General features: G+C 39.2%; 3 protein-coding genes across 4 annotated transcripts; 1 reads left to right on the top strand and 2 right to left on the bottom strand.

Annotated features, from left to right (window-relative positions):
• Nucleotides 1-318: 318 nt before the first annotated feature.
• LOC107216984 (retinol-binding protein pinta) lies at nucleotides 319-3,465 on the bottom strand. Of its 2 annotated transcripts, none has more exons than XM_015654327.2 (8): nucleotides 3,356-3,465; nucleotides 2,647-2,814; nucleotides 2,027-2,186; nucleotides 1,744-1,896; nucleotides 1,536-1,644; nucleotides 1,036-1,146; nucleotides 705-807; nucleotides 319-631 (listed from the first exon to the last, which is right to left on the bottom strand). In XM_015654327.2, exons 2-8 carry the CDS (start codon nucleotides 2,783-2,785, stop codon nucleotides 480-482), a joined length of 927 nt encoding a protein of 308 aa, XP_015509813.2. In that variant the 5' UTR covers nucleotides 2,786-2,814; nucleotides 3,356-3,465; the 3' UTR covers nucleotides 319-479. The 2 variants fall into 2 exon arrangements, with proteins under 2 accessions (XP_015509813.2, XP_046596784.1); XM_046740828.1 differs by having other exon boundaries at nucleotides 2,647-2,828; nucleotides 3,356-3,429.
• Nucleotides 3,466-7,672: 4,207 nt separating this feature from the next.
• LOC107216992 (transmembrane protein 18) lies at nucleotides 7,673-12,781 on the bottom strand. The gene is made up of 5 exons (XM_015654338.2): nucleotides 12,439-12,781; nucleotides 10,236-10,353; nucleotides 10,074-10,128; nucleotides 9,660-9,753; nucleotides 7,673-9,517 (listed from the first exon to the last, which is right to left on the bottom strand). The coding sequence occupies exons 1-5, from the start codon at nucleotides 12,499-12,501 to the stop codon at nucleotides 9,380-9,382; spliced, it is 468 nt and encodes a 155-aa protein (XP_015509824.1). The 5' UTR covers nucleotides 12,502-12,781; the 3' UTR covers nucleotides 7,673-9,379.
• Nucleotides 12,782-15,860: 3,079 nt separating this feature from the next.
• On the top strand, nucleotides 15,861-21,964 carry LOC107216991 (retinaldehyde-binding protein 1). Its single transcript, XM_015654337.2, has 5 exons — nucleotides 15,861-16,130; nucleotides 18,106-18,446; nucleotides 19,498-19,626; nucleotides 19,788-20,022; nucleotides 21,171-21,964. The coding sequence occupies exons 1-5, from the start codon at nucleotides 16,007-16,009 to the stop codon at nucleotides 21,200-21,202; spliced, it is 861 nt and encodes a 286-aa protein (XP_015509823.1). The 5' UTR covers nucleotides 15,861-16,006; the 3' UTR covers nucleotides 21,203-21,964.
• Nucleotides 21,965-22,359: the final 395 nt, after the last annotated feature.

Raw genomic sequence — 22,359 nt, 5'->3', positions numbered from 1 at the left:
CCTTCCCCCTTTCACCCTTCGAAAAAAGTACCGCCGCGCAAAAAGGAGCTTCGTGCAAGGGCTCATATTCCGGGAGCTCCGCGTTATTTACGGTTATGCTCTTCGGGGCTCCGGAGATCTCTCCTTCTCTTCAGTCGTAAGCGCTTTTCAATTTCACCTCTTTCTTTATATTGCCGGCGCAAACCGCAGGCCCTAAAAGTAGACAAAACGGAGGGGAGGGAGAAAAAAAAAAAACTTGGCAAAAGACAGCGACCGAGTCTTCTTCGCGAAATAAATTAGGGAGAACGGGAGTCGGAGAGAAGAAAAAATGACGAACGGTTCTGGTCGAAGTAGTTTAAAAAGAAATATACATACAAACATCGCCAGCTTGCTGAAGATAATCTTTTTCAAGGGATTTCGCGTACACTTGTTGTTCTTGTTATCAATTTCATACGTAACAACGTCTTCTGCTCTGTAAAAGTCGAAGTACTTGAGGAGGACTAATCGATGCTAAGCTTTTTGAAGCTGCCGTCCACCCCGAAGAGATCGGCTCCCGAAACCGGCTTCCCAGCTCGCTTCGATTCGTCGACGCAGAATTGAGCATCCTCCAGGAACCAGTCTCGTTTGTCCTGCACCTTTTGCTTCCATTCAGCTGTTGGAAAGTGATAACCAAGTTTACTAGAAGCGAAAAGATGATGCGGACAGTAGTGGAGATTAATTCTCACCTGTCAGTTCCGCGATCGAGGGCCCGTTTCCGTTTAGATCAGACGGCAAAATTTCCTTCGGGATGTGCTCGTAGAGGGTGTTCTGGTCACTGTGTATCAGAATCTGGACACAGTCAAGATCGGAGATGGATAGGTCAGAAAAGCGACTTGTAAGGTGGGGGTCAAAGTTCAGACATACCATTGTACCGAACGGTCAAAATTCGAAACTTTGACCCAACTTAGAAGACTTTAAACAAACTCGTCCAGGGCTTGAAGTAAACCCGAAAGTTGCCCCAAGAAGTTTACTGACAATTGATTTCGAGCATAGTCCTTGAGAAATGGAATTACTTACTCGGTTCTTCAGCTTCTCCTTCAGAAACAGCTTGAAGATGTTAAAGACCATGTCGAAGCTTGGTGGGAGGTTGATAAAATGCATACTCTTCGTCCTTAGAGGGTAAGCGTCCTGGTCAATGAAAAATAGTAACATGAATACGAATTTATCGGTGCTTTAAAAAAATTTAACATTCCTAGCCCGATGACAAAGAATTCGTTTACATGGAAGTGGAAGTGATTATTCAACTGATTTTACATCACCAGGTTAAAGTCAAGTGTGGTTCCCATTTCAGATTAGTCTCAAACACAAAAAGGAAACGGACTTTCCTTTCAAGAATCGCAACACATAATGATTAGAATCTACCGGAAGTAACTCCTTCCACCATTTTACGAACAGACCAAGCAATTTGAATTTAGATAGATTCGTGTAGCAAGCACAGTTTCATTACCGGTAAAGGGTCGAATACCAAAGGGAAAATCTATCTCTGAACGTTTTCCTTAAAATAATGAACCGTTCACCTGGAAACAAGTCACAGCCTTCTTAACGGTTGCCGGAGTGAACTGACCGACGTGTTCGAATTTGCTGCCGGTCAAATCGAGGATTGTCTGCTGCCCAGCGATTAATGACCTGTCGAAAAAGATGTCGGAGGATATTATATATCGACCAGGTGAAGCCTTGACAAAAGTATCTTTCCTTCAGGGCCAAAATTGATTCTGAAAAACCCACCTGTCATCCTCCATGAGCATCAGGTCCATCACCATGTAGTTGACCCGCATTATGTCGAGGAAATTGTATTTGCTGGGATCGTAGCATCCTCCGCGAAGCAGGACTATCCTGGGACTACTCGGGTCCTTAGTCGCCGGTAGCGGAAGGTAAATTCTGAAAATAATCGGTGAACAGTTGACTGTGTGCATACTAAAAATGCTAGGCTTACTGGCGTAATGGTAAAGTGAAGAGAATCGACGAGGTCTGGAGTTGACAAGACGACTTGATAAAAATGGTCACCCACCCTAGGTCAAGGAGCTCGCTGATTTTCGCCCTCTTCGGGTCTCTATCGGCAAACAATTCGGGCAGGTGGGTCCTTATCGTGTAATAAGCCTCGAGCTTCTGCTTCGTTACTTCCAGACTGTGCTTGCAGCCCCTCAAAAATGCCGCTATCCATTGCGGATCTGGCTCACCAAAGAGAAAGTAGTAAAAATTATTCTGGTATACACTTACGACTAATGGCCGAGGAAATGACGATGAGCTTGTGAAATCTTATGAACCTGGATACCAGAATAAAAAATCAGAATGGTAGCAATAATGTTATCTGCTCAGTTTCGGAGGCAAAGCAGCCGTCAGAACTTACCTACTGTTACTGAGTATTTATGTTGAACAATACAAAATCTGTATGAGCTAAATTGACCATCAAGTAAGACCAGTGTAAAACCAGAGTCCTGCCAAATCGATTTTTATTTACAAACTTTTTCGGCCACAATGATTCTGCGAAATCTTTGACCTTCGTACAGTTCATGGTCAAGGACACGGTGACGATCTTACGAAAACTTTTGAACTTGTATACCATGTCACCGGATTTCCAAGGATGCTGGACTACCGAATCAGGGTACAAAAAATGATGACGATTCCTACCTTCTCTAGCATTGATATGCGGTTGTTTTTTGAGCCATTCCGTAATAATCTCGATGTGTTCTTCAATTTTCGCTTCATCCTCGCCGAGTTCATTCTTAGCGATGGCGTTCAAATCGTCGGGTAATTTTCTGATGCTCATTACGATGCGTGGGTCTGGATGGCTCGGATCTAAATAATTATGCCCATAAAGAGAAAGGCGAATTGACGGTTTATTATATCGTTACAGTTGACAAAGCACAAAGGAAACAGTATCTGATATTGCCTGTGGTGGCGACCGCGACTAAACCGCGTTATCGATAATTAGAATTATCACCGCGAGCCGACCGAATATTAGATAACTGGACAGGGCTCTGCCGGATCTCTGATTCAATGACTGGTCACATTGATGAGTGAGTTTAAAAATATAGAGCAAATCAGAAGGGTTCGGTGATTCTGCGAGTCTCTCAAGAACGCGAACTTTAATCCAAGCGTGTACCTCGGTTTCCTCGTCGACGACGCATTACAATCAGACGCTCTCATCGTTCGCCCCGCCATTATTTTTCCTCTCAATTCTGTTCACCTTTTGTCTCGTTTCGTTATTGTCCTACACTATAGCTTTCGGCAATCGGCGAATCCGAGCGTCAATGAGCCGGAATTGTTTTCAGTGTTGAAAACAACAGCGTGCATGACTTTCGTCGCGTATATTCGCGAGATAAATTTTATCACTCACCTGATATCGGCACCCTGTCCCTGTCGGTCTTCGTTCAGTCCGTGCAGTTCGATGAACGATGTCAAACTCCTCGTGCAGTACGACAATTGGCTGCGACGGACGTTTTACTGATTATCTTACCCAGATTAGGCTACCGTGATATATATAGCATATCTTTCCACCTACGCTGGATATATTATGCAACGTTACAGTGGGCGTATATAGGTATGTATACATGCATCGTGTTCATCTATCTTTACACCAACGATGACAGGGTTACGTCCAATGTCTCATCGCGATAAAGCTGTCTTCGGACAATAATTTGTAAAAAAAAGTGACGAGACGAAGAGAATTTTCGTCCTTTTTTTTTAATAAACAAGACACGGAAATGTCTACGGGTCAACTTTTCTCACGTGTTTTTGAGCCTCTCTCTTCCCTGGCTATTTAAGTTGGTGAATAATGAAAATTTCTTTGTACATTTCTTACGATAATTTTTCGTAAACTCCAATCAAATCTTGTTCACGTAATTTGAACGTTTTAAGAGACCTTTTGTGAATGTGCTTCAGGTATTAGCGCACAGAAGGTGATGATAATTACACAGCGACTTAATATCTGATTGCTAATTGACCTTGTCAATGATTGATTTCCAATCAATGTAATAATATTAATTCCAACTTTCTTGCACAAGATTCTGTATACTATATTACAATTCTTTCTATGAAGACACCTATAAACAACTTCATGTAAAATCCGCCTCAATTCATTTATAAAATTGTAAGTATAAAGTCAGATTAAACAGAATAAATTCAGAGATTATTGTACTTTGAAATAAAATTTAAATAATACATGCGTATTTCAATGTGGTGAAAAATATTTCTTCACAAGAGGATTGATGATATTATGTTTTCAGGTCGTGCAGTTCCTACAATACCTGCTTAATTTAATGCTACAAATATCACACAAAAGAAGAACCGAAGCCAAGACGCAGGAATTAGGGAAGTGGCTGAAAAAAACGAGAATCGTGCAGTGACGGCAAACAAGATAGGAAAAAAAAAGTGAAAAAGTAAAGGAAGAAAGTGAAAAAGCGCTCCGTAATGTAAAAATTTGGGGAATTTGGGGTCTCTCGCGGGAAGCGAAGTCTCTCCCATAATATGTATGCATGTACAGCCGGCAGAGCTAAAAGAGAGGGGAATAGCGAGGCGGATGGCGTTATTGCGAAATACGGGGATCCTCTTGTCACGTCTAACCTATTCGTCAACGTGTTTCTGGATCTTGCGAGTGTGAGTCGCTGGTGTCACGCGGTCACGCTGCCATTTCCTTTTTTCCTTGCATTTTTCTTCCGTCGTTTTTTTTTCATTTTATATTCCTTGCCTTTGTTTTCGACGTTATTCTGCCTATTCATGATGAAAAAGACGAAAAAGGACCAAAAGAAAAGAACACCAGCTCTGCTCACTTTCCCTCATATTGCGCCCTGGGTGTCCATACAGGGTGTTTCCGAGTGAAGGCCGCAGTATGTTGGGTTGCCTACCACGCAGGAGAAGAAATATCGGTACGAGTGTTATCGGTCGGTAAGTAGCGTTTATAAAGTCCTCGCGAATAACCCAGGACTGCGCGTGCTGCCAAAATGTATGGGTTTGGCCAAGAAGTTGTTTTCTTCTTTGTAACCTATGCTCAAGCGATCGGTTATCGCCTTCCGGAGTCACGTTAAACTGAACATACGAATTGACTTGACTGAAGTAATATTGGTAATTCGGTAGGTCTGTTTTACCGATATTTGTCACCCTCAGTGGTAGGCAATCCAACATACGGCGGGATTTACTCGGAAACACTCTGTACATGCATGCATGTGTAAATGAATGTATGATTATTATTATTATTGCTATTGATGTAAGCTACATTTGGAGGCCCGTATACCTCGTCTCTTGATATAGGCATACATTGATACGAACGCATGTGCAACTATACGCCTGCCTTGAAAGAATTTCAAACGCTGTGTATAATATGCGTACGCGTATAGTCTGTTGGTAAATATATATGTATATATACATATTTGCGCATAGCTATATGTGGGAGCGAAATGCCGAAAAACTTTTCACATCTTGAATCTCAATGAGATCTCCATTATTATACCGCGGGGCTTATGCGCGGAGGTGAGAACTCGCGGTTTATAACTATATACAGCGGAACCGCAAATGCCGCTCTGCGACTCACATAAATCTACGTATTATATGTATAACCATGTTCTATACACTTCGGAAAAAAAATGCTGAAAAAAAGTTTGTGAATTATAGAATAAGTAATTCCATTTACGTAGTTCACTTAGCTTCAACCACGTACGTATTTTTTTTTTTTTTTTTTGGTACTGAATAAAGTTTGTTCACGGTTAAAATCGTTTACAATAAATATTAATTACGGTCAAATGAATTCACTTTAATCTGTTATATGTGCTTGCGGTTCGACTTTGATAATTATTTTGAACGGGCCGAACTTAATTACGGCTAATGACTGTTCAAATAATTAAAATTTGTTGATTCAAATATACTCGTTCCTTTTTTATTTTATTTACGGTCAGGCGACCGTTTGATGTAGAATTAACCAACTAACTCATTTATGTCTGACCGGAGGAAAAGGTTCGATTATATACGAAGAAAGAAAAAAGCCAGATAGATTTACGAATTACTTCGTGGCAACTATCGTTCAATCACTAATTTAAATTTAAAAAAGAAGCCAATTGCGGTCGGAATATCAGACGAAAGGGAAAAATGAAAAAGTTCCGAGTATATTTTTTACATCGTTATATATTTCCGACAAAATGTATGTAAAATTCAACGAGCAGTGAAAAATATTCGTGTCGAGTTCGTTCTTTTGTTTTATTTTTCTTTCGAACACTGAGACGATGGGATTACCTGAAATGTGGAATAAACAGGATTCAGAAAAGCGAAACGTGGATGAGGGGGAGGGGGGGGATAAGTTTGTTCTGAATGCGGTATTTATTTCTTGTCTCCTTTTTTCGCCTTTTCTCTTCTTGTCTTTACTCTTCCATGTATGGAAGATTCCCTGCTCTATTTATATACGTATACCCGCGTATGTACGTACGTTGCAAACATGGATATGCGCAACCCCCAAATTCCTATCTCCGTTGCAGGTTTGCTGGCGAGGGTTGCAGAGCCAAGTCAAGTCGTCGCGACGCTTGCCGCATCGGGGCTGCACGCTTATTGATGATGCCAAGTTTATTTTCGTGACTTAAAGCGCGCTGGGCTAACGTCGTAAATCTTCGAGGCAACGGTGACTTTGTAAAAGCAAAGATACAAAAGCGAGAAAGAAACCAGCGCAACAAAACGTAAGAAGGAAAAAGTAAATAGAATATCGATAAGTGAAAAACTATATACCACAGTACGCTAACGTTTCATGTCACTTTTCACATTTACGTGTAAATTGTCTGTAAACTACGAAATTCAGATTGGATTGATTGTTGTTTCGTTATTTTTGTTTGTTGTTGGTTACTTTTTATGAGTAATTTTTTATTTTTTTTATTTTTTTACTGGAGTGAAAAACAGGACAAAATGAGACTCGGTTGACTCAATCGCGCCGATATTCTGAAATATGTGTGGATTGATACAAGTGTGATAGAAGCTTGTAAAAAATGTACTTATTGTAATGTATTGAGAAGCGTTGATTTGATCGTAGAACAGATTTTTTGTCCCATTCAATAACGAAGCAAAAAAATACCTCCCTTACCAACAATCCGATGAATTGATTTCCCCAATAACTTGAACGAGTGAATTGAAAATAAAATAAAACACAATTCGGGTTTCTAGATTTTTAAATTATTTCAAAGTAATCACAACAATTACAATTATGTTATTAATTATCAAAATTTTAAGTAAAATTGTTAACTATTTGGTCAAGTCGCATTCTATCTGACGTACAGTTGCCATCTTACGTACAAGAATGTTACGCATTGAATCCACCATCGGTACTTATTTACAGTTGGTAAGGAGTTTTCTCGAATGATAGAGAAGAATTATCTGATCGATATAGCTAAAAATTATTAAAAGTTGTATTTCAGCAATCAAGTCTCACGGAATGAATATTGTTCATCATTCAAAGAGGTGTAGAATTTTTTTTTTTATTTCAATGTCAATTTTATTTGTGACATGGACTATAGTATTATTGTGCCGTTCAAATGGTATATAAAAATAATAATAACACCAAAAATAATAAAATCAATGCGAAATCATTTATTCACTTGTGCTTCATCTTTTCTCACTGAAACGAACAGAAAACAATAGCTAAAGGTGACGAGGATGCTATTGATAAGAAAGAAATGTCTACAAATTTATATCTGGCACATTTTTAATACCTAATACGGGTTATTACAAATATTTTGTTACATAATTTTGTAAGGCTTATAACAATAGCAGTGACATATGTATCATATTAAATACAAATAGATCTTTATGATTGCAGTCGGATGGTTTAGTGTTATCAAGGCAAGGCAAGAAAATGCGTGATGGGTAAATTTACAATATATAATATAATATTACACTAGTAATCATAGTAACAAATAAAACAAAAGAAATTAAGGGAAATGGGATTGTTGATACAAATACAATTTTTTTTAATTCTTCTGTGTTTCCAAATATTATCGCGAGATCGTCTAAATCACCACATCGATCATCCACTCCTAATACAATCACGTTATACAAATATTGCAGCGACAAATACATTATAGGTACGTCGTATCGTATTTATTATCACACGTGATCTATTAGTATAAATATACATATGTATACATAAGTACATACCCCTCTTTACACATTCGCGCAAACCTTTTGATAAAATAAAGAGTACCGCCTTAAACTCTGTAATAGTGTTCAGTGAAAATACTTCTGTCCGTCTATTGGTTTATTCATTTTTTCTTCGTAACAAACAATCATACACGAGAAACAATCAGCACAGACAAACATCAACTAAATCCATTCTCTCACAGAAACAAATCGAAATTTTCTACAGAGCAAATAAAAAGAACTTTGATCTCATATCGTATTATATAAGTGACGGGAATGTATGTGCAGATAATTTATTATGCAGATGATTTGTAATTATTTTTATAAAGCGTATAAAATATTATAAGCGAAGATGAAAACGAAATGACAAGCATTCAATCCGTTAACGATATTAAGCATTTTCGTCCAAACTTACAAATATGCAAAGCTTATAAATTGTACACGTGCACGTGAAATATTAACGCGCTTAATTAAACATAATTAATTAATCGACGCGTTATAACGAGTCAAATTAAATCGCGTAACAACTTCGCAGGAAAGACAGTATTCAGAGAAATCACTAATACGTCTTTCGATTTGCCTGTTTATTCCGAATTCACCATACTCTACCAGAACTAGGCAAACCAAGAACGACTTAATATCGAAGAATCACGCTCGTGATCAAGCGAACGCTCGGACAAAACTTGCAAGCTGGATGACTCGCTAGGCCGTCATTAACGTTTCAGATATCATCACTGTGTTTCTATTTTCAAATGATCAACTAGGTTGCAGGATATATTCAATCCGTTGTGATGTCACTGTATTTACTTTTTCGCCTTAATATTATTATTCTATTTTTGTTAATTTCCTTCCGTAAAAAGCGTAGAAAGAAATTGAAACGCGACTATAAGTAAGCATTAGTTTGTGTGTCGAAAATTTAATTCATGATCGCGACACGTGCAGACTCAAAGATTCATTCTTCTTCACCTGATTCGAAATTTCTCTCACTCTTCCTTTCTCACCCGCAAAAAATTATCAATATATAATACACACACGCGCACACATCGTTCGTCTTCTATATTTTACAGTAATTATCATCAGTATGCATAGATAATTATCACGTACAGTACCTATCTTCATTCTCGTCAGAGAATATAATCGTCGTCGTATCGTATCGTACCATTTCTCGATGTAGATAGGCGTTGACTTCCTTTATCTTCCTTTTTATCTCTCATACAGTTATGCATCATATCTGACTAGATTTTTCTTGCGCTCATTACTCCTGTTTCTGTCGCGTTGATTTACCGTTCGTGTTTGTCGAATCACCGTCGCCAAGACGATTTCTTGTACGCTCCCTCAGCTGAGCTCTTGTTAGCCTCGTCATCAACTGGCTGGATTGATACAACCAACTAGCCTGATAGCACAAAAATATCTGTTATTTATATTGTTTAATTCGCGAATCAAATTTTCAACATTTCTCTAATTGGATGAAAGTGTCCGTCAATTCAAGGATGACGGTGGGATTGTTTACAAATATAGAACTGTGCAGTACTTACTATCATAATCATGCAGTTCATCAGTATTGGAATGGAGAATACAATGGAAATGAAAAGACCCTTGGAGTCAAAGTATTGTTGTCTTGAGAATACCCTTTATTGAAAAAACAAAAAAAAGGGTCAGTAGTGAGAATGATGATCATTCGAAGAAATTGAAAACTTGCTAAAAAATACCGCAATCAAGTAGATCAAAATGATTCTATCATTTATACCAACCTTGTTATACATTTTAGACGTTACCTTTAAACATTTCTGATAAACAAAAGTAAGGAAAAGAAATATCTGAATCGGAAAATAAATATTGCGGTTGGATTACAATTAAAACAAACAAACGCAGCCAACGTTAAGTTAACTTCAACCACTATTCGATGACGAAGTGATTATTTGTGAAGTAATATTGAATTTTATACTCACATCCAATTCGTGGCAGCAGCCTCGTTAATACTTTCGGAAAAATAAACAAGGAGAACTGTAAGAAGATAAAGAATGATGTTAGAGGAATTAATTAATATCACGAAAAGCAATGGTGAACGTATAATTTTTTAAACATTTTATTTTGTTTTTGCATCATCTTACGCAATATGAGGAACAGAAGTATTTGAAAATTTGCATGATTTCTGGTCATCAGAGCGGTCGTTGTTACTGCTACGTGAAATGTCAGAAGGATCGCTAGCCACGGATCCCGCCATTCGATCTGCAACAATCGTCGGGAAAGAAAACTTAACTAATAAGAATGCAAAATTTGTTCCTTGTTTCATGTTTCCACCTCTCACTTTGCCTTCTTCTTTTCGTATAATTCCGATTTTCTTTCTCGAAGTATCATCAAAAATCAGAATTTCGTCCATCGATAGAGTTTTTATTACTTTCGTCGATGAGCTCAGAAGTTATTGACGAATATGACGAAATTTTCACGGCCATTTGTTTTTTGTTCTCAAGTATTAACTTTGTAGAAAAATAAAATTCACAGTTTATTTTTGTACCGAGATACATAAGAATTAAAAAATAATCTGGAATAAAAATGACTAACGAGCTTCTGCAGAATCGCGTCTGGTTATCGTCTGGTTATTTAACGTTTGAACGAATATAAAGAGACTTTGTATGAATGCATGCGTATGCAAGCAAGTGTTTCAATTTTGCACCTGATACAAAATACTGCGATGCAAATTTTAAGAGTGAGAGAAAGAGAAAAATAAGAGTATCGGTATAAATTGTATGCAGGGCATCGAGGGCAAGAAGAAGCGATAAAACAGAGACGCGTTTTTCACTGTGGATGAATAATTAACCACCGTTTCGCCGGTGTAAGGCTGCCGGCTCCCGCCGGTCATTCCAATTGCTAATTTTAACCTTTGAGGATGAACTATCATCACCTTGTATATGCCCAGCACACACTCACTCAGGTTAAAAGCATTCTTCGTAGTACATTTACGGCACAATGAGGATACGACGGTGGATTTGAAAACATTTTATTTTTCCAAAAAAGAATGCCTTGTTGTTGTATGACTTTCAAATATCGAAAAGTTTCAGGTATAGTAGAGAAGACCCTAAACTGTAAATAGTCCGACGGGCTATTGTTGTTTATCATTGTTTATAATTTTGTTGTTTAGCGACATCGCAATGCGGTGGTAGCCTTGTTGATCAATCGAAGATAGCCGTGGGCGCGAGAGAAGCGTAATCGTGAAATAAATACACAAACGGACTGTCAGACACTTGATATGCATCGTTATTTGATAGTGTACAAGTAATTGAATGACTGGAATCGAACGCAATGAGAAATGACGACACTGCAACTGCAGTTGAATGGTTTTTTGTGAAAAAGATATCATCTAGTTTGGGCAGAAAATCAATTAAGTCTTTGTAGGAAGTGCTTCATCAAATATAGCTTCCAGGTCGAAACAATCAGGACAAGACCAACTTCGTATTATGAGAGCCTTCTGAAAATTGGCTGAACATTATATCTTTCTGCACACTGATAATTGCACTATTAGTTCTTCATTCATAAGTGCACAAAAATCAGCGTTAGCATGATTCTTCGTTGCATTGCTACCCGTCATTTTTAGTTCCTGATAATCGACTTAATGATCGGCGATGACTCAGTAATTAACCATAATCGATACTGCTGAAACCCCGTGGACGCGGATCATAGAAAAATAGATTTGGAACTTGTGAGGTGACTTTTTGGAGTGTCTTAAGTGATTAAAGGAACCCGTAAGTGAAATTCTACAAAACCGCTGATTTTTTTTTTACGTGATTTTGGATGAGAATTTCATTTGCGGGTCCCCTGGTGTTTCAATACCAGAGCATTCGACGGTGTAGAAAAATTAGAGGATTTATGGTCACAGAGATTTGAATGACCCTTTTTCGCGTTGAGATACGTGGACTTACAATTAGATGTTTGAAGATATAACGACAACGTCGAAATCAACCCGGGCACCCCCTCAAGTACCACAAAGTTGGGTTGCCAAAACGTGTTTACATTCTAACAAAACAACAACCTCAACGTTTTTTTTTAATGAAAAAGACGTCTTTCCCAAAATACGGAATCTTGATTGAATACGTCCGAGGGACAGAGAGGAAAAAAGAAGATTCCGAGTGATAGGAAAAGCTCTGAAACGGCGAACAACAAACAGATGCAGGACTGACGGATTGGCTTGAAAAGCCAGAGAGTCAAAGCTAGAGAAGCAGAAAGGCGTTCCCTTTCATCTGTAGAAGCCGGAGGATGATCAAGCTCCTGAATACCTCGTGGGAAAATGGCGTTTCGGATGACGTAGGTGACACTTACGCTCTGAAGGAAGGGCCATACGCCGTCGATAGAGTCCGTCGCGATGAACTGAGGTGCCGCCATTGCCGGGTGTCTTACTCAAATCGAACTGCAGGCCTTGAAAGGCGGTTTCGTTCAACCTGCTCCGTCGCTCCAGACAGCCACCAGCAAGCCACAGACATGTGCCCACGACTGGTCAGCAGCGCCGTTTCGATTATTACCCCCGAAAGCTGTACGGCGAACTTTTTGACTCTGTTTCAGACTCGAGTCACACAGAAGCCTTAAAACCGGCCGACGACACGTTATATCGTGGTTATATTTCAACGACACAAACGCCACGCGCGATGCACAACAAGACTTGGCTCAGTCGGCCTTGAGTTGCGACATCTTTTGTCGGAACGCTGCATTGACGAACCCTTTGGCGGCTTGATCAGAGATGCCGACCGTCCGGTTCAACGTTTTTAAAACACCGGAATCTACTTTTGCTCTATGCTCAACTCCGCCCGACCGTCACGCAAAAAACAGAAGACGACCGTTGGACAAACGCCGACCGGCGATGGATCATTCACTTTTACCGACTGTTGATACTTACCGACCAAGTTTCTACTCTCGACTCAATGTTTTCAAATTTGTGTGTATTTTCTTGGATTGAAACTCTTAGAGCATATATACTATTGGACGTACTCACTGATCTCTATACGAAACTGAAATTCTTCCGTATGATGGCTTGTCACCCGTTTTTTAAAGACATCCTTTTGACATTAAGATATATTTTCAAGGTAAAAAAATTTGTCATAAGATCTATATCGATCATTTAAAAGGGTGGACTTCGATATTTGGAGATATATACATCAATGTCGAAATCGACCGGGGCACCCCCTTAAGAGATCATCCTCGTGCAACGGGTTTAAAAATAACTTATTTTCGCGATTTTTTTTCAATGATTAAAGTATCCTAATTAATCTGATTTTTTTTATGTCAAATGAAAACACTCATGAAGAATGGAGAATAAATTTTTAACCTTGTATTTATCGATTAAAACTTATTTCATAACGTTGAAAATGACTTCGTAAAAAAAGGTCTCCCCACGGTGGACACGGTGGTGGTCATAAAAATGATCTGAAACAACATTTGTAAAAAGATTATTAATCAGTATGAAAGTCGCTATATTGCTATGGAGATTTTTTTCTAATCAAAATTGATAAAATGGCAGAGGTTTGAAAAAAAGTATCGAATTTCGTCTACTTCGCCGACAGTTTTTCGTTAAAAAAATATGAAAAATATAAAAAAAAGCTTCCACGTCAAGACGAAGAATGGCGTGAAGAATGATGTGCCCCAATTTAAAACAGATAGCTTGGAAATTTTTCTTCTGTGAGCATCCACCGTTTTGAAAAACTACGTTACTAGAAAACCGTTAATAGAAATGTAGAAAAAAAATAAATAAAATGACCGTTTAAAAATTTATTTTCTGTTCTTCACGAGTGCTTTGATTTGATGTAAAAAATCAGACTGATTAGCGTATTTGAAGAATCGAAAAAAGAATCGCGAAAATCAACGATTTTTACCCGTTACAGTAGGATGATCCCTTCAACGTCTTCTTGACGACTTTCAGTTTTGTTCTGTTATTACAATTTCCATCTTACTCAACATGCTGAACGGTTTCACTCAAGTATCAAGTCAATAGCATTCCAAAGCGCCAAGGCCTGCACATGCATTCGATGCAAAAACGCGAACATATGCTACACGATTCAAAACTTTAAATTTCATCGTGAAATCCTCAAAAAATTGCGAAAAAGTGTTTCGACTGAATCATAGCTGAATAGCGAAAATTCATGAATACAAGCATTCAAAAATATTGATGTACGACGAAAGGACCAGTTGCGTTCAAATACTATAACAGCCAAATTTGGGAGATCCCAACAAATAAACTGCACCTAGCTTGTCATATCATGAATCGCATTGAAAGATTTATTCGAGAAACGATCATTCGATAATGGGGTTATTTTTTAATCGGTGAACACTTTTTATACAGTTGAGAGGTTTGTTCAGATCGCTTCTATTCAATATGCACCTCGTCCAGTACTCATTACACGTGATGTGATTCCTAACCTAAAATTATCACATTGTAAACTTAATCTAACACGTGTAAATAGGTAGTTACACATATCTGAGTAAGATTTGCAGGCGGGTCGATCAAGATCTCAGATCACGATTGATTGCCAAATAATAGTGTCGTATTCAGTGCAGAGCATGTAGCAAAAGTGTCGCGTTCCGAGAGTGAGACTTCGGTCAATACACTCTATTCAGTTTATTTTGGTATCCAACACATGATTGATACAAAATGCCATTCGATCGGTTTCAGCATCATGCTTCGATGGAATACTTGCACACCTGTGAGAACACCTGCATCTGTTGGACTCTAACTGCGCTGTGCAGACGCAAGTCAAGGTCAGCTTCGACGCTTATTACCACTGATTATGTTCGCTGCCCAAAGCAGTGACAAAAATAATGAGTGCATGTCCACTGGACTCTCGGGATAGTTCAATTCTTGGTCTCATTAACATTCACCTGAATTTTTCAATTACGGCAGCTTCTCCAAACGCTGATACTGCATAGAGATGCTGAGTGAGATTGGATTAGGTTAGATTAAATTACTTTTTTTACCATTTATTCACTGGTTCATTCGCCTTGTCTATCAAGTCCCCAAATTTGTTTTATTAAAGATATAAATAGAACGTGGCTAAAAAGTGATCAGGGTCATCATCCAAACCGCGGTGCTGCTGATCTTTGGACACACGAAAGTGATAAAAAGCTGATCGTTGAAAGTCACTGGGCGACGAGTCAGCGGCTCTTATCAATGTTCGTGCCCTCCTCTCGATCCCTCTCTCACTCTTGCTTTTACCCAGCTATACATAGTCAGGCAGGTCAGATGTGCCTTGTCTTATCCTCGTTATCGGTGCCACATATGAGCACTCAAACAATCGCGTATCCGCACACATACGAAGGTTAGGTAAATATGTGTGTGTCTATGAAGTTCAATGACAAGTTCGCCGATACTCTTGCTCCCCAAATTTGGGTCATGGAAATTTTCAAGTGCACTGGGTCCAACGAAAATGGGACTCTAGATTCGCAGTGAGCACGAAGCTCACATGTCACAATTCCCTGGACATTAGCGACCGTGAGCAGGGAACGACATCACAGTCATCGCAATGCAGTGTAGGCATAAAGAGTGAAGGAAGACTGATCATTGTACCACTCGGGGCGAATGGTGCTGGAGTTCTTTATCGGTGCTTGACTATAAATCGTGTTTAGAAGCAGTAGTCATCCCGGGATGGTGAAGTCGTGGATGATCGCAGTTGACGGGGCTGTTATACCTACACATCGACGGCCGGTGGATTGGACTTTGACTGGTCAAAGATTAGAGTCGCGTTGTATCGCGAGAGATGGTGGACAAGAAGAGGCATCAGACTCGACGACCGCCTCGACATAACGCAGATAAATCGTGCTCCTCACAACGCGAGCATCACTCGAAATTCACCCTTGGCTTAACGCGGCGCTCAGTCAAGACACGCCAACCCCAAACTAAACAATGGCGTTCAGGCTCGAGGAGGACCCCATTGGACCGGAAACGCAGGCACTTGCTCTCAGCGAACTCAGGGAGACTGAGGAGAACAAGAAGAATGGCATCGAAGCCCTCAGAAAGCTCCTTGAAGGTAGGTCTTCGCCATTTTTTCCCTTTTTTGTGAACCGCGAAGAGTTGATCCGTTCCATTTCTGAAAATCCATCGCTTCGATCAGAGTTGAATCAATCGATAACCGTTCCTGATTTTTATATGTTTAATCATTATTCACCCTGAAAAACCCTTCTGTTGACCATCGAAAACCTAAGATGTTGGAATTCGCGACGGGATCATTTCGTTTTCGTAACAATCAGACTGTACTGTAGTTGAAGTAGAATCGTCTCTACCTACCGGCAGATTCGGGACTTTACTAGTAGATCATTCTCTACCCTGAAGAGTAACTTTGTGGTTTTGACAGAAAGTGGAAACTCCGGTAGACGTAAATGCGCGAGCATTCATTGAACCGGGTCTTCGGGTTCACGATCAAAATGACTTTCTTCTACTTTTTACTTTTATTCTTTTACTAATTAATTTATACCCTGAAGAAATGCACAACGATTCCAGAAAATGTTTGAGATTGGGGGGATCAATTTACAGTAATACGATCAGTTTTCTTTCAGCATGTACAAAACAGAATATGATCGGACGCGTTGGAATTGCGCAGGCAGCTTAGTTAAATTGTATACTAATAAAAGTTTCGCATTACCAGAAGCAATATTCTCGTGGTTCGTGAAATACGTATATTTGTTAGTGATTTCGGGCACAAGAAAAGGTGTACCTAAATTGTGAGCCGTGCACCGAGTTGACATTCACGGATTTTTGATAATCGAACTGCGCTGATAAGATAAATTAAAGAAGTGTGTAATAAGCATATCACGGAGTGGCTCTCCACGAACATACCCAAAGCGAATAATTGTGCATGTCGTATTTAAATCCGGTTGCATAATATCAGCACGAAATCCAGAGTCTTGCAATGTCGAAAACTCTAGTAATTGGGCTAGTCAGGAAAACAGCAATTCAGGCATAATTGATTGTTGACTTCATATGTGCTCAATTGAGTAACCCAATCATTGTTGGAAAGAGAAGGAAACGAGTGGACGAATAAAGTATGAATATCTATTCGGAGGTTTTTCAAAAGACTAAATATTCGAATACAGTCTGTTCGTGAAACGAATATTTCACCCTGAGAAGCCGCCGTACGGCTTGAGCGATAATAGCTGGCTGCAACTTCGGAGCATCTACAGCGTTTAGGGTCAAACTTCAGAATAGATAAGCCGCGTTATCGTGTTTTCCCACCCCGTTCTAGTTTTCGATACGCAAACCTGTTTGAGGAATGAATGCAACTAAAAGAGCTGGATCCACTATCACCACGAACGCACAGTCTCTCGACTCCAAAACAGTTCGCGCCATTCTTTCTTTGTTGATCATCTTGGCAAAACCAGATAGACAATGGATTATGCTGAGCTCAGGAAAGAGGGAGAGAGAGAAAGAGGAAACAATCATCGTTGGAGTTCCTCAGCCTAATTTGGATCCGTTTTGATACACGCGAGGCACTTTGCGATGACTCGCAACACGATGTCTTACGAATGCTTCGCAAGGTCGATCGTCATGCGAACGGAATGCTTGGGTACGCGGGGTGGATGAAAGATGGGAAAAAAACGATGCTAAAAATTTAACTACTGCCAACGTGCACCGCATATTTATTCATAAGGTTTTTCTCATTGTCAATGCGAGCTTGTGCGACAACTCCAAACTCCAAACATCTACCTACTGCACCTCTACACTGATACCGCAAAGCCAAATGAGCTTTGTACCGAGTTGCTGTAATCAGTCCGTGTCTCTCTTTCTCTGTTGCACAAACATCACGGACTATGTATCGAAGCGACAATGAAAGGCGCGATTGTGTGTCATACAATGTTTTTGCAGATCTATATCGCGGCAAATAAGTGTCACATAAATATAAACATTGCAGCTGGATCACACGTCACTACTGGATCAAACCGCTTCTCAAGCATTTTTTTTCCAGTTACTCGTCTCACCATGTTCTTCTACTTCGTCTCTTTCCACAGGTGACAAAACGTTATTTTTCAACACGGAGGACGATTTCCTTGTCATTTTTCTTCGACCGTGTAAATTTTACCCGGACAGCGCTTTCGCGCTAATGAAAAGAGTCGCCGAGTTCAAGGAGAAGAACGCCGCTCTTCTGGAAAACCTGATGCCTCAGGACGAGAGGGCGGCCTTCATCGAGAGCAACGTCGTCAACGTTCTGAAGGGTCGGGACCACAAGGGCAGGCGAGTACTCCTCGTAAATGCCGGAAAGTCCTGGGACCCGTCCAAGGTCAGCGCCGATCAGTTGTTCAGAATCTTCTATCTCATCCACGAGGCCGCCATGCGAGAGCCCGAGACGCAGGTGAGATTTTTATGACCAAAAACTGAAAGGGGGAAGGGACCAGGATGACCTTCTCCTTCTCGCAAATGCTTAAATCATTCTTCATCATTGTTAACCGTTACACGGCTTTACGATCTAGTCAAAGTACAGAAATTTATACAGTAAGGCTATTGATGGTAATCCGCTTGATGAGTGATGGGTGATCAACTATTGATTCTGAGCTTGCACCTTGCACCTCGATAAAACTACGTACGTCTGGACTCAATTCTGGTGTACAGTGGCGTGCGATTGTTATTATTATACGGACAATTCAGCCTTTTCATTTCATGAATTTTAGACATGAAAATATTGAAATTTGCGCAACGTAGAATACATTGGCGAGTTCTTTTTTTTTTCTTAGACCCAACTTTGGTACACAATTATCGTTAACATCAAAATGTAATCTGTATCACAGTAATGGTAGAATTTCTGTCTTACCAATAAACTCAACAAAACGTATTTCACACTTGTTCTACTCTCCTCAGAAATGATATCTCTTCAAAATTTGGTAAGTGATAATGACCTCTACTATCACTGCTATGAGGTCATTAAGAGAAATATAAATTATGTACATGAACCATATATTCACAGTAGATTTGCGCTCGCTTTGAAGTTTAAGTATATTATGCTGTTTGTATTTTTCATCGGTATCTAAACCTTCACTTACAATCAGTGACCACATACAAAAGCAATATCTTACTTACACAAAAGAGCGATAATTTATAAAACGACATGTACAGCCGAATTTTTTCGTAAGATAACAAACCAGTCGATGCAATGGACAGATTTTGTTTTAACGAATGCAAGTCGAAGTTCCGAGTGGCTTTAGTTTTGAATTTACACCGTTCGGTGTTTTCAATTTCCACCGTTTGATATTGTTACGATTCAAAATCTTGACTATACGGTGTTTCGGCCATTAGAAATTTTGACTATTGAGAATTCCGACTATTCGGTACGATACTTTCTCTGAACTTTCGCCATTAGGAATTTCGACCCGCACCTGAACCCCAATTTATTTCCTGGTCTTCTTCAGGTTCGAGGTGTCGTGGTGATAATGGACTTCGACGGGCTGACGATGAAACAGGTCTTGGCGTTGTCGCCGACGTTCAGCATGCGACTGCTCACCTTCATCCAGGACGCGATGCCGCTGCGTCTAAAGGAGGTCAGACAAGTCGTAGCCGGCTGTTTTCCCCGAACCATCGGGGTCAACGGTCTCCATCCCACGTACTTGAGTCGCCGATGCAGGCTAAAGTCTCGAGTCCAATAGCCGTACCAAGTGCGGTGAGACGTTGTAAAGCGTAACTGACCGCGGTCCTTTTCCAGGTTCACATAGTCAAGCAACCGTTCATCTTCAACATGGTCTGGAAGATATTCACGCCGTTCATCCGGGAGAAGCTCAACTCCAGGATGTACTTCCACGGTAGCAAAATGGCCTCGCTTCACAAGCACCTCGACCCGAGTCACCTGCCAGAAAACTACGGTGGCAAGTTACCCGCCATTGACTACACATCCGCTGATTGGTACCCGGTTATTATCGAGAATGAGGATAAGGTGAAAGGTTGGTATCAAGCCACTCGTCGTTGAATCGTCAATGTCACGATCACCGAATTCGCAGCCGAAGTTAACGACCAGTTAGTCGTTAGCTCACTTCGTCCCAAACCTAAATATCACCATCAGTCGTCAACAAACTTTCAGACTCGTTGAATCTCCGATACGCGAGCTCCGATCATTCTCCAATTCTGAAAACAATAAGCATTTCAAGTTAGAGCATAGAAATATTGTGATGTTTTTAAATTTCGAACATTATTGGACTGTGATAATTGGAATTTTACGAAGTTTTCTCGACTATTGTTGATAGTTGATGTCAGTTCAACGATTCAACTTACAATCTGACCGACAGCTTGACAGTTGTTTTTCCAGGACGTAGTTTAAGCTTTGGATTCTAATATATATCACAGTACATATTCCACCGGTATATTAAATAATTTCCAGCCATGTCACTGCGAGTTTCTTGGGCCATTGTTTGAAAAAATGCAACACTAGTGTCTTTGAATATTCAATATTTTCATCTTGTTACAATTCGTAGTTGAGTTCATTGCCTCGTGAGTCATGCAAAGGAAATTGTAAATGTCATTGAACCTAGTATTTGATTTCGCAATCAAACGTTTATTTACGCCCAGAGCCATGACGGATTCCGAGTAAGATTAGGACAAAGCTGTCAAATAAGCACTGTTTTAAATGCTTGACAAACATGCAAAATTTCCTCATAAACGTTTCGAGGTTTTCCGAGTTATGAATTAAAGGGTTTAATCTTGCGGTCAACCGAGGATTGTTATTTTTCCACATTATTTCTTTGGATTGCTTTTAACGAAGCTCTATTTTCTCTAAAATGTAAATATTACAATGCGATATTATCGTTTCGTGTCACGTCAGCCATGCAGCAACGGTGCTGCCGTAATCACTCATTTGATTATAGCCCCCACGACTATATCTATGTTTAGTAGCCTATGTATACATGTATTTCACAAAATGAACATCCTGCAATGACGGTTCAAACAAAGCGATACTCTAATCACGCCGTCCTGTTTACATAATTAGACGCGAACTCATTGGGTACCCTCGATTATAGTTTGTTTATTTAAAAAGAAAATAATTATACGGCTTCCTCTTTTTTGGAAATTCATTTCTTTTTTATTTTTCTTTCAGAATGGAACAGCTACGGTCTTCGAAAAAACTAATAGCGGGACCAAGAGACTGACAAATTTGTACCTTAAGTTATAACGCACAATTTCAATCCAGTATAAAGTATCTCGATATATAATGATATGTTACACAGTACTTTTATACTTGTATTTAGATGAATAATTAAATAGGCATACGCGAGCTAAAAAGAAATGTGGACATTCGAAAATAAAATTTTTATTTCGCATCAGCTTATGCACGTGAAGGAAAAATGAAAACAAAATCGCGTGTGAATTTTTGTTATCGATTTTTCTATTTAGTCTAAAATTATCGCGTTGATAGGTAATTGTTTTTAGTGAACTTTGGAATCAAAAATTTGTGACTGTATCCTGTACATGGCTAACACACTATTACAAATATACTGTATTCACTGTAAAAAAACTTTTTTAAATGAAGCATAGCAAAGCAATCATCTAATCAACTGGTTTCGGAATGAAACGTTGTAACATTTATATATATATATATATATATATATTTTTTTTTTTTACTCTTAGATTTGAATTCTTTCAGAAAAATTCTCTTAATTCAGACCCCGGTTATCAGCTATTGCTGTTGCCATGCTACTCATATTCGGTTTAGTCCAAAATACTCGACTTTTTGCTTGAAAGCTGTTCGTATTATTCTGTGGGTAATAATTCGCTGATGGGTAACTTGGATTTGGTAAACAACAGTTGGCTCCATCCGCCTTCTAATTTTAGTATAGCATATTAGTTTGTCCTCGCTGTCGCTGAAAATTATATTTGTACTGACTTCCGTTATTTTGATAATTAATTCCTTTCACCTTTAAATACGATTGTTCTTTATTATTCGATTGAAAATTTTGTCGCTTTTCTCTGTCTCTTTCTTCTTGGGCTGAATCTACTTAACGGAGTGCAATTTTAACTACATTGTTGTCTGAGAAATTTATCGTTACTAAAATTTCTTACACTTCTATTGGTATTTATTGAATTATACTACAGTTCATCTCACATTCAGTTAATTTGGGTGCAAAATATTGCGCCTACTTCGTTTATTTCAAGTAATAAGTCTGCAAACTATGTTCATGCGCTCTATATCTACGCGACGACCACCGACTTTTTTCTCATATTCTAATCGCATTTGAACAATATTTTTTCAAGAAAAATTCTTTAAATTCTGTATATGTTTCAAATCG

The sequence above is a fragment of the Neodiprion lecontei genome, chromosome 5, assembly GCF_021901455.1.
Source record: "Neodiprion lecontei isolate iyNeoLeco1 chromosome 5, iyNeoLeco1.1, whole genome shotgun sequence".
Classification (NCBI taxonomy): domain Eukaryota; kingdom Metazoa; phylum Arthropoda; class Insecta; order Hymenoptera; family Diprionidae; genus Neodiprion; species Neodiprion lecontei.
The sequence above is the reverse complement of the archived record's forward strand: the minus strand, read 5'-3'. Positions and strand labels throughout refer to the sequence as shown.